The sequence below is a fragment of the Pteropus alecto genome, unplaced genomic scaffold, assembly GCF_000325575.1.
Source record: "Pteropus alecto unplaced genomic scaffold, ASM32557v1 scaffold245, whole genome shotgun sequence".
Taxonomy (NCBI): Eukaryota; Metazoa; Chordata; class Mammalia; order Chiroptera; family Pteropodidae; genus Pteropus; species Pteropus alecto.
The window spans coordinates 408,504-422,612 of NW_006436669.1; the positions used below are offsets into that span (position 1 = coordinate 408,504).

Sequence of the window (14,109 nt, forward strand, 5' to 3'; positions counted from 1 at the left end):
GAAATATGTGAGCACTGGCTAATTTAGAGAACTTATCAAATAAAGGCTGATCTATAGGTGAATATTATGGAGTGAGATAGGCGAGCTGGACAAGTAGTCTGCGGCCAGATCATAAAGGCCATTATATGCCGCACTAAGATAGTAAGTAGGAAGTTAATGAAATATTGTGTTCATGATACTTTAGTTAATATTCATGCAAGTAATTTTTTATATTATTTGTATATGGAAAGCAGGAAGGAATTTGAGAATACCATACACAAAGTGGGAATATTTACTAAGGATTTTGATGAATGTTGTTACTTAGCCCTTCAATTCCAGACTTCAAGAAGCAACTCCCATTCCTAAACCCCAGGACACAAGGCTCTCTGTGTTGCAGTCTTAATGTTCTTTGGTTCTTACTTTTAAGTACCTACTTAGCATAATGGAAAGGAAGACGAAAGATATTTCACTAAGAAAATCTTAATGCAACTGCACTGGGTTGAATAGTAGTGTGCCACAAAAATTCATTCCACGCAGAACTTCAGAATGTGACCTTATTTGGAAATAGGGTCTTTGCAGATGTAATTAGCTAAGTTAATAAATATGAGGTTACTGGATTAGGGCAGGCTCAAAAATCAAATAAACGGTGTCCTTATAAGAAGAAAATACACAAAGGCAGAGATTGGAGTTATGTTGCCACAAACGAAGGAACACCAATGATTGCTGGCAATCACCAGAGGCTAGGAAACAAGCAAGGGACAGTTTCTTCTTCAGAGACTTCAGAAGGAACCAACTCTTTCGACAATTTGATTTCAGACTTCTGGCCTCCTGAACTGTACCCACATGGTGGTAATTTTGTTATTTCAGCCCTAGAAAACTAATACAGCAATCAAGAAAAAAAATATATCTAAATTTCGTTAGGAATTTCTCAGGTGACTTTTTCTAGATGAACATTTAAAGTTTGAAATCATAGTGTTAGAACTTAAACTAAATACATACTTTTTTGTATTAGGGGCTTTCCAAACATTTCAATCCAAATATTTCAATAGATAGATGAATAATTTTTATGAAATTTTATTATAATTATATCATTTATAATTTAAGTCTATATAAACTTCAGGATCTTAGAAAAATATTAATTTCTTTATACTTCTACCTATTTACTCAAGTATTTAATTCTTATATATGCGTATTAATGACAAATAATCATTTTTACAATTTATTTTCTCTAAGGTTATTTTCCTTGCTTCATCTTGAGGAACTCGATATTTCCTACAATAGTATTGCTTTTATTCCAAATGAAATACAGAAACTCAGGTATTTTGGAAGTAGTAAGTAGCACAAAATCATATGCCCCTTAAGAACATATTTGGTGATTATTGTGGTGGAGAAAATTGAGTTTGTTCATTTATTTATAGCCATAAAATGTTATGTGTGAAGCATAAAGTTTACCAAAATGTAATTTGAATGACTAGTATTCAGTATTTTTAGGACATAATATTCTCAGTAATTATTTAAAGGACAAAACTGATGACTACTTAAGAGAATGACAAGCTACTTTTACCCATTTTTTTATGTCTGCACCTGTAGCTTTTATCAGTTTTTTTTTGTAAGGAGATACATATACACAAGATGGTAATAATACACAGTGTAGTTTTATGCTAAGCTCTGATTCTTTCTCACATTAATTTTTTAAAAGTCTCTGAAGTTCATCTATGTCCTTCTAGGTCAGTAGCATACTATTTTGATTATGACTTTAGAATAATTTTAATAATGAATAGGAAGATTATTTTTCAGTAATAGTCTCTTAATTATTCTATTTAGATCATGATCTTTAAGATATTTGATATAATTACAAGCCTTTCTTCACCAAAAACACATAAGCACAAAGTTGGGATTTTAATTGGAATTACTTTGAGTTTACATATAAATTTTGAAGCTTTTACATCTTGATGATAATAAATCTTTTTGTCCTAAAACACAGTATATTTTTCCATTTATTCAGATTTTATGGTCTTCATAAGAATTTATGACTCACTTCACATAAGTCCTTTTTCTTACTAACCTAAGTATTTTATAATTGTGTTGCTGTGAATGTAATATTTTCTCTATTTTTATTTCTAGTTGAAAATTTCCAGTACAGAATAAAGAAAAACTATGCACTTCTTTACATTAACTTAAAATCAATTTATGTAACCAAATTATCTTAGTTCCAGTTGGGTTTTACTGTTTTATTTTTGTTTTCAAGTTGCATAATCTTATCTGCAATAAAGTTAGTTAATTTTGTTGCTACTTTTCTAATATTTATATCAATTATTTAATTTCCCATGTGATAATCTTTGTATTTTAATAGGGGAATTCACCCTGTTCATATTCATTATGACTGATACTTATTTTTTGCCCTTAATTTTACTTTTTATTTTACTTCGTATTTACTATTTATTTACTTTCTTTTTTTCATATATATAAGTAGGTAATTTCTTTTCAGGATGTCATTTTTTTCTCTTTATTCTCCTTTGTTAATTTTAGAACTCTACTACTGTACTTTCCCAATCTATTAAGAGCTATCTTTCCTTCCCCCAAACTCATAAACAAATACATTTAAAAAAATATTTTACAAAAGCAAGATAAAAGCTATGTCCCCCACCATGCCAGTCTGTCCCTGTTGCGTTTCACCAATAGTTGACACCTTTAGAATAATTTCATTCCAAACACATTTACCTTTTATCTAATTCTAGATTTTGCTGAGATAGTTTTGAAACTTTTGTCTTGAATTCTCATTAGTATTTTTTTTGTATTATGTCTCTTTATTTAAAGAATATTTATTTAGCACTTAGGTCTCACAAGCATTTTTAATTATTATCCATTAGACCCTATGTATTTTAAGATTCATTGCTCGCTATTGATTCATTGCTTACTACTCTTGTTTCATCTCATCTTGAACCTGGAGATGTCTTCTTTGATTCATTGGCTGTTTAGAGTTTTTGTTTATTTATTTTCCACAGCTGAAGGATGCGGGTAACTCTTTTCTTTGAATCTTTAATCCTAACAGATAAACAATGTCTCATGGGTGGGCGAGCTCACATTGCAGCCTTTTCACAAGCAGTCTACATCCTCATGTCCTCCTCTAGCTCCCAGAGTTGCAGATAAGGTATCTGATCAATTTGATTTCTTTTTCTTTTTAAGTGGTTCTTATTTTTATCTGGAAAGACTATAATTTTTCATCATCCTGATCTTCAGGAATTTTATCAGATTATGCTTAATAGCATGTCTTTTTTTTTCAGACTTGTTTGAAAGGGTTCTGCACCCAATTCCACTCTGTTAGAGGGAGCACACCAACAAGCAATTCTTGGGAACCAGCTGGATGTCCTATAATTCAACTAAATTCAAACACTATCTACCTGGAGATGGTATCTTGATCTCATAGGTTAAAGGCTCAGTCTCACATGACTGCCCCCTACTTCAGATGCCAATAGCAAGACCAGATTATTACTTGTACTTTTAAATGACTGGCTATAAATTAGATGTTTCCACAGCCTCGCTCCTTGGGTTCAATTAATTTGCTATAGTGACTCACAGAACTCAGAAAACCTATTTACTCACTATATTACCAATTTATTACAAAGAATGTATATTAAAGGATACAAATCAGTAGCCATATGAAGAGATACATAGGGTAAGGTCCTGAACAAAGGAGCATCTGTCCTCATGGAGTTTGGAGCTCAGCACAATGGCACATTGAAGTGTTCTGGTTCCCCAACCTTGTAACTCTCTGAACACCCTCCTCTAAGGTTTCTATGGAGGCTCTATTACACAGGCATAATTGATTCAACCTCTAACCCCTTTCCTCTGCCCAAATATCATGAGGTGGAACTGAAAGTTCCATTCTACTAGGCATGGTTTGTTCTTCTGGCAACTGGCCCTCATCTTTAGGTGCTTTCCAAAAGTCACCCCATAAACATAAAACCCAATGTGGTAGAAAGGAGTTTGTTATGAATAACAAGACACCCATTTTAACTTCATGTCTCTGAAGCAATTTCAGGAACTGAAGAAGAGACTAAATTTAACAAAAGATGCTCCTATTGCTCTTATCACTTGGGAAATTCAAGGGTTTGGGAGCTGTGAGCCAGAAACTGTAGATGAAAAGTATATGAGAAATATACTTTGGTCATATGAGTGGCCAAATACACATTTTTTATAAATCATGATTTCACATCTGCTTTTTTTTTTTTTTTTTTTGGAATTCAGTGGACCCTTTTAATCAGCCAGCTCAAATTTTTTTCGAGTTAAGAAAATATATTTAATTATGGCCTCTCTTCATGTGTTTTATTTTCTCTTCTTGAAACACCTATTATTTACATGTTACATCCACTTCATCTATCTTCTATGACACCCATATTTATTTCCTTATGAGTTAAAAAATATTTTTGCTCTATTTGAGCTATTTTATCTACTTTGTCATTGCCTCTAACTCAGATCTCAATGAAGACCATGTTCTACTTCAGTTCATCCACTTAATTTTTCAGTTTTACAAATCATGTATTTTGGTTCAAGAAAGTACGTGTGTGTGCGTGCGCCTGAATTTTGTTTCTCCTGCTCCTCTGTCCCAACTTCTCATCTGTCTTTACAGACAGATGAGAAGTGAAGAAGGGCTTGCCCTAAGAACACTGTTGTGTGTATTTTGTTTGTTTTGTTTTCTTCTTCTGGATGCTGTTTCACTCAGGTCCAGTAGTAACTTCAGAGTACAATTCAGAGGGCTGAGAGTATCAGTGGTGTAGCAGGAGGAGGTTTCTCTGCTACCCAGAATGTTCAAATGCAAAGGTTTTTTCAACATGGAGCTCTTCCACATTTAAAGACTACTTAGCCTACTGAGCTCCCTCAGAACTCACTGAGAAGAAGGGTGTACCCAAACTGGTGGGACATCTAAGTAAACCAACTCAAGCAGGGCAGCTTCATCCATGGGTGTTCTGTGGACTCTTGGTAGCATTTCACTAGAGTGCACTACACATTCTGATTGTCCATAGGGCTCTCTGTTTCTGGCCCCTAGATTGTGTTTGCTGTAGAGGAAAAAAGTGAGCATGCTAGCTTTCTCCTTCAGGGCTGAAGCAGAGCCTGGGGTCTGGCTCGTCATTTCCAGAATATGAAAAGTACAGTAGTCAGACTGGTTGAGAGATAAAGCTAGCTAAGGTACCATTTTCTTAGCCTCATTGTTTTGAATACCTTCTTTGACCACGTTTTAGTATTGTCAGCAGGCATCATAATTAAAGACCTTAAATTGTGTGGATAAGAGATGTAAAACTAGAATGCACATGAACATCGATAGGCTCCCAGTTGCTTATTTCATAAAGTCTGACTTATAGACAATTGATTATACTTTTTAAAATGTTTTAAATTAAATTTATTGGGATAACATTGGTTAATAAAATTATATAGATTTCAAGCATATAATTCAATAATACATCATATGTATATTGTATTGACAGTGGTTATATTAATGTCATTACCCCTAATACATTGGAAAGTTGGATCAGCTTTTCATTTGTTTTTTAAATGATTATTCAGATGTCAATTACAGTTGGCATACAATATTATATTAATTTCAGGTGTACAACATGGTAATTAGACATTTATATAATTTACAAAGTGATCAATCCAATAAATCTAGTGCCCATCTAACACCATACATAATTATTACAATATTATTGACTATATTTCTTATGCTATACTTTACATCCCTGTGACTATTTTGTAACTATCAATTTGTACTTTTTAATATCTTCCCCTTTTTCATCCCCTCAACCCCTTTCCATCTGGCAACCATCAAAATGTTCTCAGTATCTATGACTTTATTTCTGTTTTTGTTTATTTGTTTGTTCTTTAGATTTCACATGTAAGTGAAATTCTATGATATTCATTTTTGTCTGTCTTAACTTACTCCACTCAGCACAATACCTTCTCGGTCCATCTATGTTGTTGCAGATGGCAAGATTTCATTCTTTGTATAGCTGAGTAATATTCCATTGTATATATGTACCACCTCTCCTTTATCCATTCATCCATTGATAGACACTCAAGTTGTCTTCGTAGCTTGGCAATTGTAAATAATGCTTCAGTAAACATACAGATTCACACGTCCCTTCAAAGTAGTGTTTTTGGTTTCTTTGGATAAATACTCAAAAATAGGATTACTGTGTCCTTCTTTGTCTCCTGTTATATCCTTTGTTTTAAAGTCTATTTTGTCTGTTACAAATATTGCTACCCCAGCTTTTTTGTTTGTTTGTTTGTTTCCATTTTCATGAAATATCTTTTTCCATCCCTTTACTTTCAGTCTGTGTTTCTTGTTTTCTTATCTCTTCAGCCACACTAAGTCTTTTGATTAGGGCATTTAATCCATTTGTATTTAAATTAATTGTTGATAGATATGTAGTTATTGCCACTATATTATTCACATTTTTTATCGTATACCCTCTTCTTCCTTCTCCTCCTCTTTCTCCTCCTCCTTCTCCTCCTCATGGTAATGAACTCTTTTATCTTTTTCTTATCTTGGAAGCTCTTCATCTGTCTTTCAATTCTAAATGATAGCCTTGCTAGGTAGAGTAATCTTGGTTGTAGTTCCTTGCTTTTTATCACTTTGAATATTTCCTGCCAATCTCTCCTTGCCTGCAAAGTTTCTGTTGAGAAATCAGAAGACGGTCTTATGAGAGCTCCCTTGTAGTTAACTAACTGCTTTTCTCTTACTGCTCTTGATTCTCTCTTTGTCTTTAACCTCAGCATTTTAATGATATGTCTTCGTGTGGGCTTCTTTGAGTTCATCTTGGTTGGGACTTGACTCCCTGTGCTTCCTGCGCTTCTATATCTATTTCTTTCTCCAGGTTAGGGAATTTTTTCATCATAATTTCTTGAAATAGGTTTCAATTTCTTGCTCTCGCTCTTCTCTTTCTGTTACTCCTGTGATGCTAATGTTAGTGTGCTAGGTGTTATCCCAGAGGCCCCTTAAACTATCTTCATTTTTTAATTTCTTTTTCTTATTGCTATTCTGATTGGGTGTTTTCTGCTATGTTATCTTCCAAATCACTGATTCAGTCTTCTGCTTCATCTAATCTGCTGTTGATTCTCTCCAAAGTATTCTTCAGTTATTGTATTCTTCATTTCTGACTGATTCTTTTTTGTTTTTTTTTTTAATCTCTTTGTTAATATTATCACTGAGTTCATCCACTCTACCCTTAAGTTCACTGAGCATTCATATAACCAGTGTTTCGAACTCTACATTTGGTAGATTGCTTATCTCCATTTTGTTTAGTTCTTTTTCTGAAGCTTTGCTCTGATCTTTCATTTGGAACATGTTTCTTTCTCTCTCCATTTTGGATGCCTCCCTGTGTTTATTCCTATATATTAGGTAGAATTTTTATGTCTCCCAATCTTAGTAGAGTGGCCTTATGTAGTAGATGTCCTATGGGGCCCAGTGGTGTATCTCCTTGGTCACCTGAACCAGGTGCTCTAGGTATGTCCCTTGTGTAGATTGTGTGTACCTTCCTATTGTAGTTGAACCTTGGTTGCTTTTTGCATGTAAATGGAAGGGATGAACCCATGGGCTGATTTGTTGTAAGGACTGGCCAGTGACTACAGTGGAGGAGTTGTTGTGCTGGGGCTGACTCTATAGATCAGAATTCACATTAGCAGAGCTCTGGTGCCTGCCCAGTCTGCCCTTTGTGTGTGTCATCTTTTGATGTGGCCCTGAGTGGTGCTCCGGCTTGGTCCAAACCTTGCCACTGGACAGACCAGCTCTGAGTCCTCCTGGGAAGGGCCCCATAGCAGTCTAAAATCAGCTGCACCTTGTGCCCTGTCTGGGTCTACCTGCATGAGCCACCAAGCAATCCGTAGATGGCCATCACCTGCACTAGGCTTGGAGATATCTCTAGAGGCCAAACCATGAACCAAGGCTGGGTGCCACTAGTGCCAGGTTTGGGACTCCTCAGCAAGAGGCATGCTGAGACTAGATGTTGCTTGTTTGGGTTTTGTGATCCTTTGGAAGATTTTAGGAATATTTGCAGCATGAACCAAGGCAGGTAATTTATATAGAAAGCCACTGGAAGTGGCTTGGATGGGCCTGCAAGTTGGGTGAAGCAGGGTCTTAAGGAAGTACAGCAGGGTGAACTGTGTTAGCCAGGTTGATGGAGACGCAGATATGGCAGCCACCTACGTGTGCACACTGGGAAGGGGAGGTCTCAGCAAAGAAATGGTGGATTCTATTAGCACTTTTGCTAGGAGAAACTCATCCCTCCAGCCCTTGCCCTGAAGTCAGACAATTTCTTTTTCATATGTCCCTTGGCACCACCACCCCAAGCTTCTGCCTCAGCACTAGAGCTCAGAGGTTGTAAATCCCTCAGAGAGTAAATCTGTACATGGGTCCTTGAAGAGGAGTACCTGGGTCTCCAGCAACTCTCCGTCTCACTTAGCCAGAATCTCTGCTGGTTTTTACAGCCCAAATTTGTGGGGGTTCTATTTTGGCACAAGAACCATGGTTGGGGACCTGGTGTAGGGCTGAGACTCCTCACTCCTCAGGGGGGACTTCCACAGCTAAGATATTTCTCCTGATTTTTAATCACCACACGTTGATTTGGGACCAGCCTCATCCATGTCTTTGCCCATCCTACCAGTCTCTAGGTAGCTTCTTTTCTATGTCCTTAGTTGTGGAACTTCTGTTCAGCTGGACTTCAAGTGATTCTCAATGATGGGTGTTATGTACATTTTCATGTAATTTTGAGGTGGTCCTGAGAGGAGGCAAGCACAGAATTTACCTACTCTGCCATCTGGACCAGAAATCCTCTGATTTGATTTTTATATTTCCCTCATGAACAGATGCTTTTCTGATTGCTTCCAGCACTAGTTACTAAGGAGATACGTGAATGTAAAAAACTTTATCAAGAGAAGTAGTAAAAAAATGAGAAAATGAGTAATGTTGGTTCTCTTTGAAAAAAGGAAAAAGAATTATTAGAAGCAATTGACGCAATAAAACCAAGGGGACTCAGGTGATGAAAAGTCAAAGTATATCGTAGCACATAATACATTTTGATAGTGTTAATTTCACTGTTTTGATTAAATATGTATTGATGTTCAATTTCTCTATGAAATTAAATTCTTTGTATCATTTACTATATTTAATGTAGTATAACATTCATATGTCTTGCTATGTTTGTGATTATTATTTCTTTTTCTATAGTAATGACATGTTGCAAAGACCCAAAATACATGCTTAACTCTACCATTTACACAAATGCATTTTTTTGCATAATATATTGGTTCGGTTGGTTTTTAAGTTAATTCTTTTGATTCTAAGGAAATACTTAAGAACTTGTATTTTATGGTTACTAAATTTTATACCAATTTTCAGAAACATTGGGATAGAATATTACTTCAGTATTATAAATTGCATGAATATCTTTTAAAGTATGGTTTTCTTTATTTGCAGATCACTTAAAAAATTGATTGTTGACGGGAATGACCTGACTACTTTTCCACCTGGAATTTTGAAGCTTAACCTGAAAAAAATTCTATTTGAGAACAACTTTACTCATCCTAGTCTTTGGAAAGAGAATTCTTTAAATAGTCCACAGCGTCTTACTCATCTTACTTCTTTGTTCTTTTTAAAAAATAATCTACATAAATATTATGATGTGATCCCCGTAAAAATTCAAACATTACTAAACTGGTGAGCAAATTCTGAAGTCCTTTTAACCAAAATGCACTTTATAAAATGTTCTTTATTACAGGCTCAGGTAACAGTTTTACTGTTAACATACACACACCACCACCACCACAACAATAACACACAACACACAACATACGACACACATACAAATATACACACAATTCTTCAAATTGCTCCTTCTGACTTTTCAAGCATAAGAATATAGTCTGAATTCAACCCATCTTCTAATATTTTCAAATTATTACTTAAATCTAATGTGAGATACAGATTGTTGAGGTTTGGCTGGCAACATCTATATAGTTGTAGTATAATTATTTTCTATGAATTGCTAATGACATAAGAGTGTGTAATTCTAAGAAAAAGGTTCTTTAGGAATAGAGCAGACATATAAGGAGCAACTTCTCTTCCCCAGGGATCAATGGCCAGTGTGAGAATCAGTGCCTAATCTCAGAACAAGGATTTTAAACCCCATACACTTTCAGTTCTCTCAGGCTTATCACTTATTTCCTTCAAATGGTGTAAAACTAGTTTTACTGCAGTACCAATCATCAGTGCCTGTATTACTGATTTAACAAATATTTGTTGTATGCTTAAGTAAAATGGTTTCCTAGAAATATATAAATTACCAATATTGACTCAATAAAAGGAAGAAAACCTTAACAGACTAGTAATCATTGAAGAAATTGAAAAAAGTGATTAAAATCTACCAATAAAAAAGTAACCAGGCCATAAATTTTCTAATTTTAATGCAATGAGATATCAATGCACATGAGAAAGTAAGAAAAATTTCCAAAGACAAAAATGTTAAAAATAATTAAAACCTATCTAATGAATGGTAAACAGGTATGAGACCTAGAGATTTGAATTCACCACAAATGCTTTTGAGAGAAATATCCTCAATTTAGAGTTTGAAAATTTCAAAAAATTGAGTTCAAATAAATATTATTTCACAATTTAAATTTCTAAATACATGAAGAAATAAGCCACCAAGAGTAAAAGTCAGCAAAAACAATTAACAAACACATATCTCCAAGGATCTAACATATTAGAAGTGTTTCAGAATATGAAATAGCTTTAGGTCTTTGTGTTTAAAGAAATAAAACAATTTTTAAATGCTTAAGTACTAAAGACCATCAAATATGACCAGTCAAATATGAAAAAAATATTTTAAATGAAGTGAAATTCTAGAAACTAAAATGGGTAATAGTTGAAATTAGTATTTGGTTAAACACACATGAAGAGAGATCTGAAGAAATTATTGTGTATATGCAGACAAGAGGTAAAGGAGATATACACTTAGAATCCCAGAAAATGAGAATAGAGAGAATGCTGGGAATCATTGTTCAAGGAAATAATGACTGTAAACTCTCAGAAGAAAAGACATAATTTCACAGACACTGAAAGCTCTACACAAGTTAAGTAAAATATCTTGTGGTAAAACTGAAGATCACTGAAGACGACTTTCTTCCTATGTATATGTCATATACAAAAGCATTTCACATTAGATTAATAATATATTAATCTATATACAAAATTTCGCATTAGATTAATAATATAAATATGAAAAGCAAAACTTTAAAGCCGTTACAAGGAAGTATAAGAGGCTATCGTATGACTTCACAGTAGGGAATGATACCATAAACAAAAACCAAGAAATAGTAAAGCAAAGTTTCATAAATTTGACAAAAGTATAATTTTTCCACATAATATGACACCAACAATGAAATTAAGAGACAAGCCATTAAATGAAAGAAGATATTGTCATTCTTGTAACTGTTGAAATATACATGTATATCTCCCACAGATTAATAAGAAAAGACACAACTCAGAAAAGTGCTTAAGTGATAAGAGTACGCATTTCATGGTTGACAAACATGAAGAATGTTAAGTCACACCAGTAATCAAGGAACTATAATATAAATAGTAAAAAATTTATTAAGTGTTGGCTTTGGATATTCAAAAAAGGATTATAATGTAGCATTGGTGGTGCTATAAATTAATGAAAGCTTTTAGGAAGGAAATTTAATAATATCATAATTATCCCTTAAAATAGAAATTAAAATTATAGAATTCTGTCTTACAGAAACACAAGCACAGGAATGATATTTACAGCCTAAATGGGCATCAATAAAAAAACGGTAAATAATTTATGGTCTACACATTTTATGGAACGTGATGCCATTAAGTAAAACAAAATGTGTTAACATAGAAAGCTGTTCAAGATATTTTGTTAGAAAAGCAAGTTGTACACACAGACATATACAGACGAGAGAATACACAAAGAGAGATTCCATTTATGTAAAAAATAGTCGTGTCTGGGAACTAGAGGTCACAACCCAAGCTAAGAGTGTTAGTTATACCTTTTTTTTTCCAAAATGTCTTTGCTTATTTATTTATTTTTAATTTATTATGATGACATTGCTTAATGAAATTCAGTAAGTTTCGGCTGTACATTTTAATGGTAAGGCATATATATGTTCCATTGTATGTTCACTGCCTATAGTTAGATTTCTGTCTCCACGTATTTGACCCCTTTTACTCCATCTACCTCCCCCCTTACCCTTTAACCCTACCCTCGGGTAACCACTAGTCTATTGTGTGTATCCATGAATCTGTTTGTTTGTCCTGTTCGTTTCTTGCTTATAGGTTTATATCCCACATATAAGTGATATCAGGTGATTTTCAACTTTTTCTGTCTGGCTTATTTCACTTAGCATGATTTTCTCGAGGTCCATCCATGTTGTTGCAAATGGTAGTATTTCATCTCTTCTTATGGCTGAGAAATATTCCATTGAATATATGTACCACAGCCGCTTTAGCCAATCATCATCTATCGTAGAACATTTCAGTTGCTTCCATGTCCTGACCACAGTGAATAATGCTGCTATGAACATCGGTGTGCAAATATCTTTTCGGATATGAGTATTCAAGTTTTTGGGGTAAATATCTAGTAGAGGAATTGCTGATCATGTGGTAGATCAATTCTTAGTTTTTAGAGGGACCTTCATACTGCTTTCCATAGTAGCTGTACCAATTTGCAGTCCCACCAGCAGCATATGAGGATTCCTATTTCTCCACATCCTCTCCAACATTTGTTATTATTGTCCTGTTGATTATAGCCATTCTAACAGGTATGAGGTGGTATCTCATTGTGGTTTTGATTTTCATTTCCCTAATAGCTATCAATGTTGAGCATCTTTTCATATGTTTGTTAACCATTTATATGTCCTCTAGGGAGAAGTGTCTGTTCAGGTCCTCTGTCCATTTCTTGATTGGATCATTTGTGATTTGTTGTTGTTGTTGTTGTTATTGAGTCGTATGAATTCTTTGTATATTTTGGATATTAGACCCTTATCGGAAGTGTTGCTTGCAAATATATTTTCTCATTCAGATGGTTGTCTCTTTACCTTGTTGACTTCTTTTGCTGAGCAGAAGATTTTTAGTTTGATGTAGTCTCATTCATTAATTTTTGTTCTTATTTCCCTTGCTTTTGAGGTCAAATTCATAAATCCTCTTTAAGCCCAAGGTCCTTGAGTTTAGTTCCTATGTTTTCTTCTATGCATTTTATTGTTTCAGTTCTTATATTCAGGTCCTTAATCCATTTTGAGTTAATTTTGGTGTGTTTGAGTTAATTGCATGGTGATAGACAGCAGTCTAGTTTTATTCTTTTGCAGATGGCTTTCCAGTTTTCCCAGAATCACTTATTGAAGAGGCTTTCTTTTTTTTTTTCTATATTTTTGGTGTTTTTGTCAAAAATTATTTGTCCATATAAATATGGGTTTACTTCCGGACTCTCAATTCTGTTCCACTGGTCTGTGTGTCTATCTTTCTGCCAATACCATGCTGTTTTGATTACTGTTGTTTTATAGTATAATTTGAACTTGGGCAGGGTGATGCCTCCAGCCTCATTCTTTTTTCTCAAGATGGCTTTGGCAATTTGGAGTCTTTTGTGCTTCCATACAAATCTGATAATTTTTTGTTCTATTTCTTTAAAAAAGGCCAATGGAATTTTGATGGAAATTGCATTAAATCTGTATAATGCTTTAGGTGATATGGTCATTTTAACTACATTGATTCTTCTGATCCAAGAACATGGAATATCTTTCCATTTCTTTGTATCTTCTTTGAATTCTTTCAATAGGGTCTTACAGTTTTCATTATATAGGTCCTTCACGTGTTTCATTAAATTTATTTTTAGGCATTTTATTATTTTTGTTGCAATTGCAAGAGGAATTATTTTTTCTACTTTTTCTGACACTTCATTATTAGAGTATAGGAATGCTATGGATTTTTCGGTTTTACATTTTTAACAGTTCATTCTCACAGCTCACTTTGAGATGCGATTTCAGGGAGGTAAGAATCTATGTGAAGAAACAAGTTAGGAGGCTATTACATAAGTGACAGTGATGACATTAGTGGCG

At 34.1% G+C, this 14,109-nt stretch overlaps 1 protein-coding gene across 1 annotated transcript in view; it reads left to right on the forward strand.

Moving 5' to 3' along the window:
• LRRC63 (leucine rich repeat containing 63) overlaps positions 1-14,109 on the forward strand; it is a 78,151-nt gene that overhangs the window by 52,937 nt on the left and 11,105 nt on the right. Inside the window, exons 7-8 of the mRNA XM_025047948.1 lie at positions 1,213-1,296; positions 9,449-9,688. Coding sequence (XP_024903716.1) covers positions 1,213-1,296; positions 9,449-9,688 — 324 coding nt within the window. The remainder of the gene's footprint in view (positions 1-1,212; positions 1,297-9,448; positions 9,689-14,109) is intronic.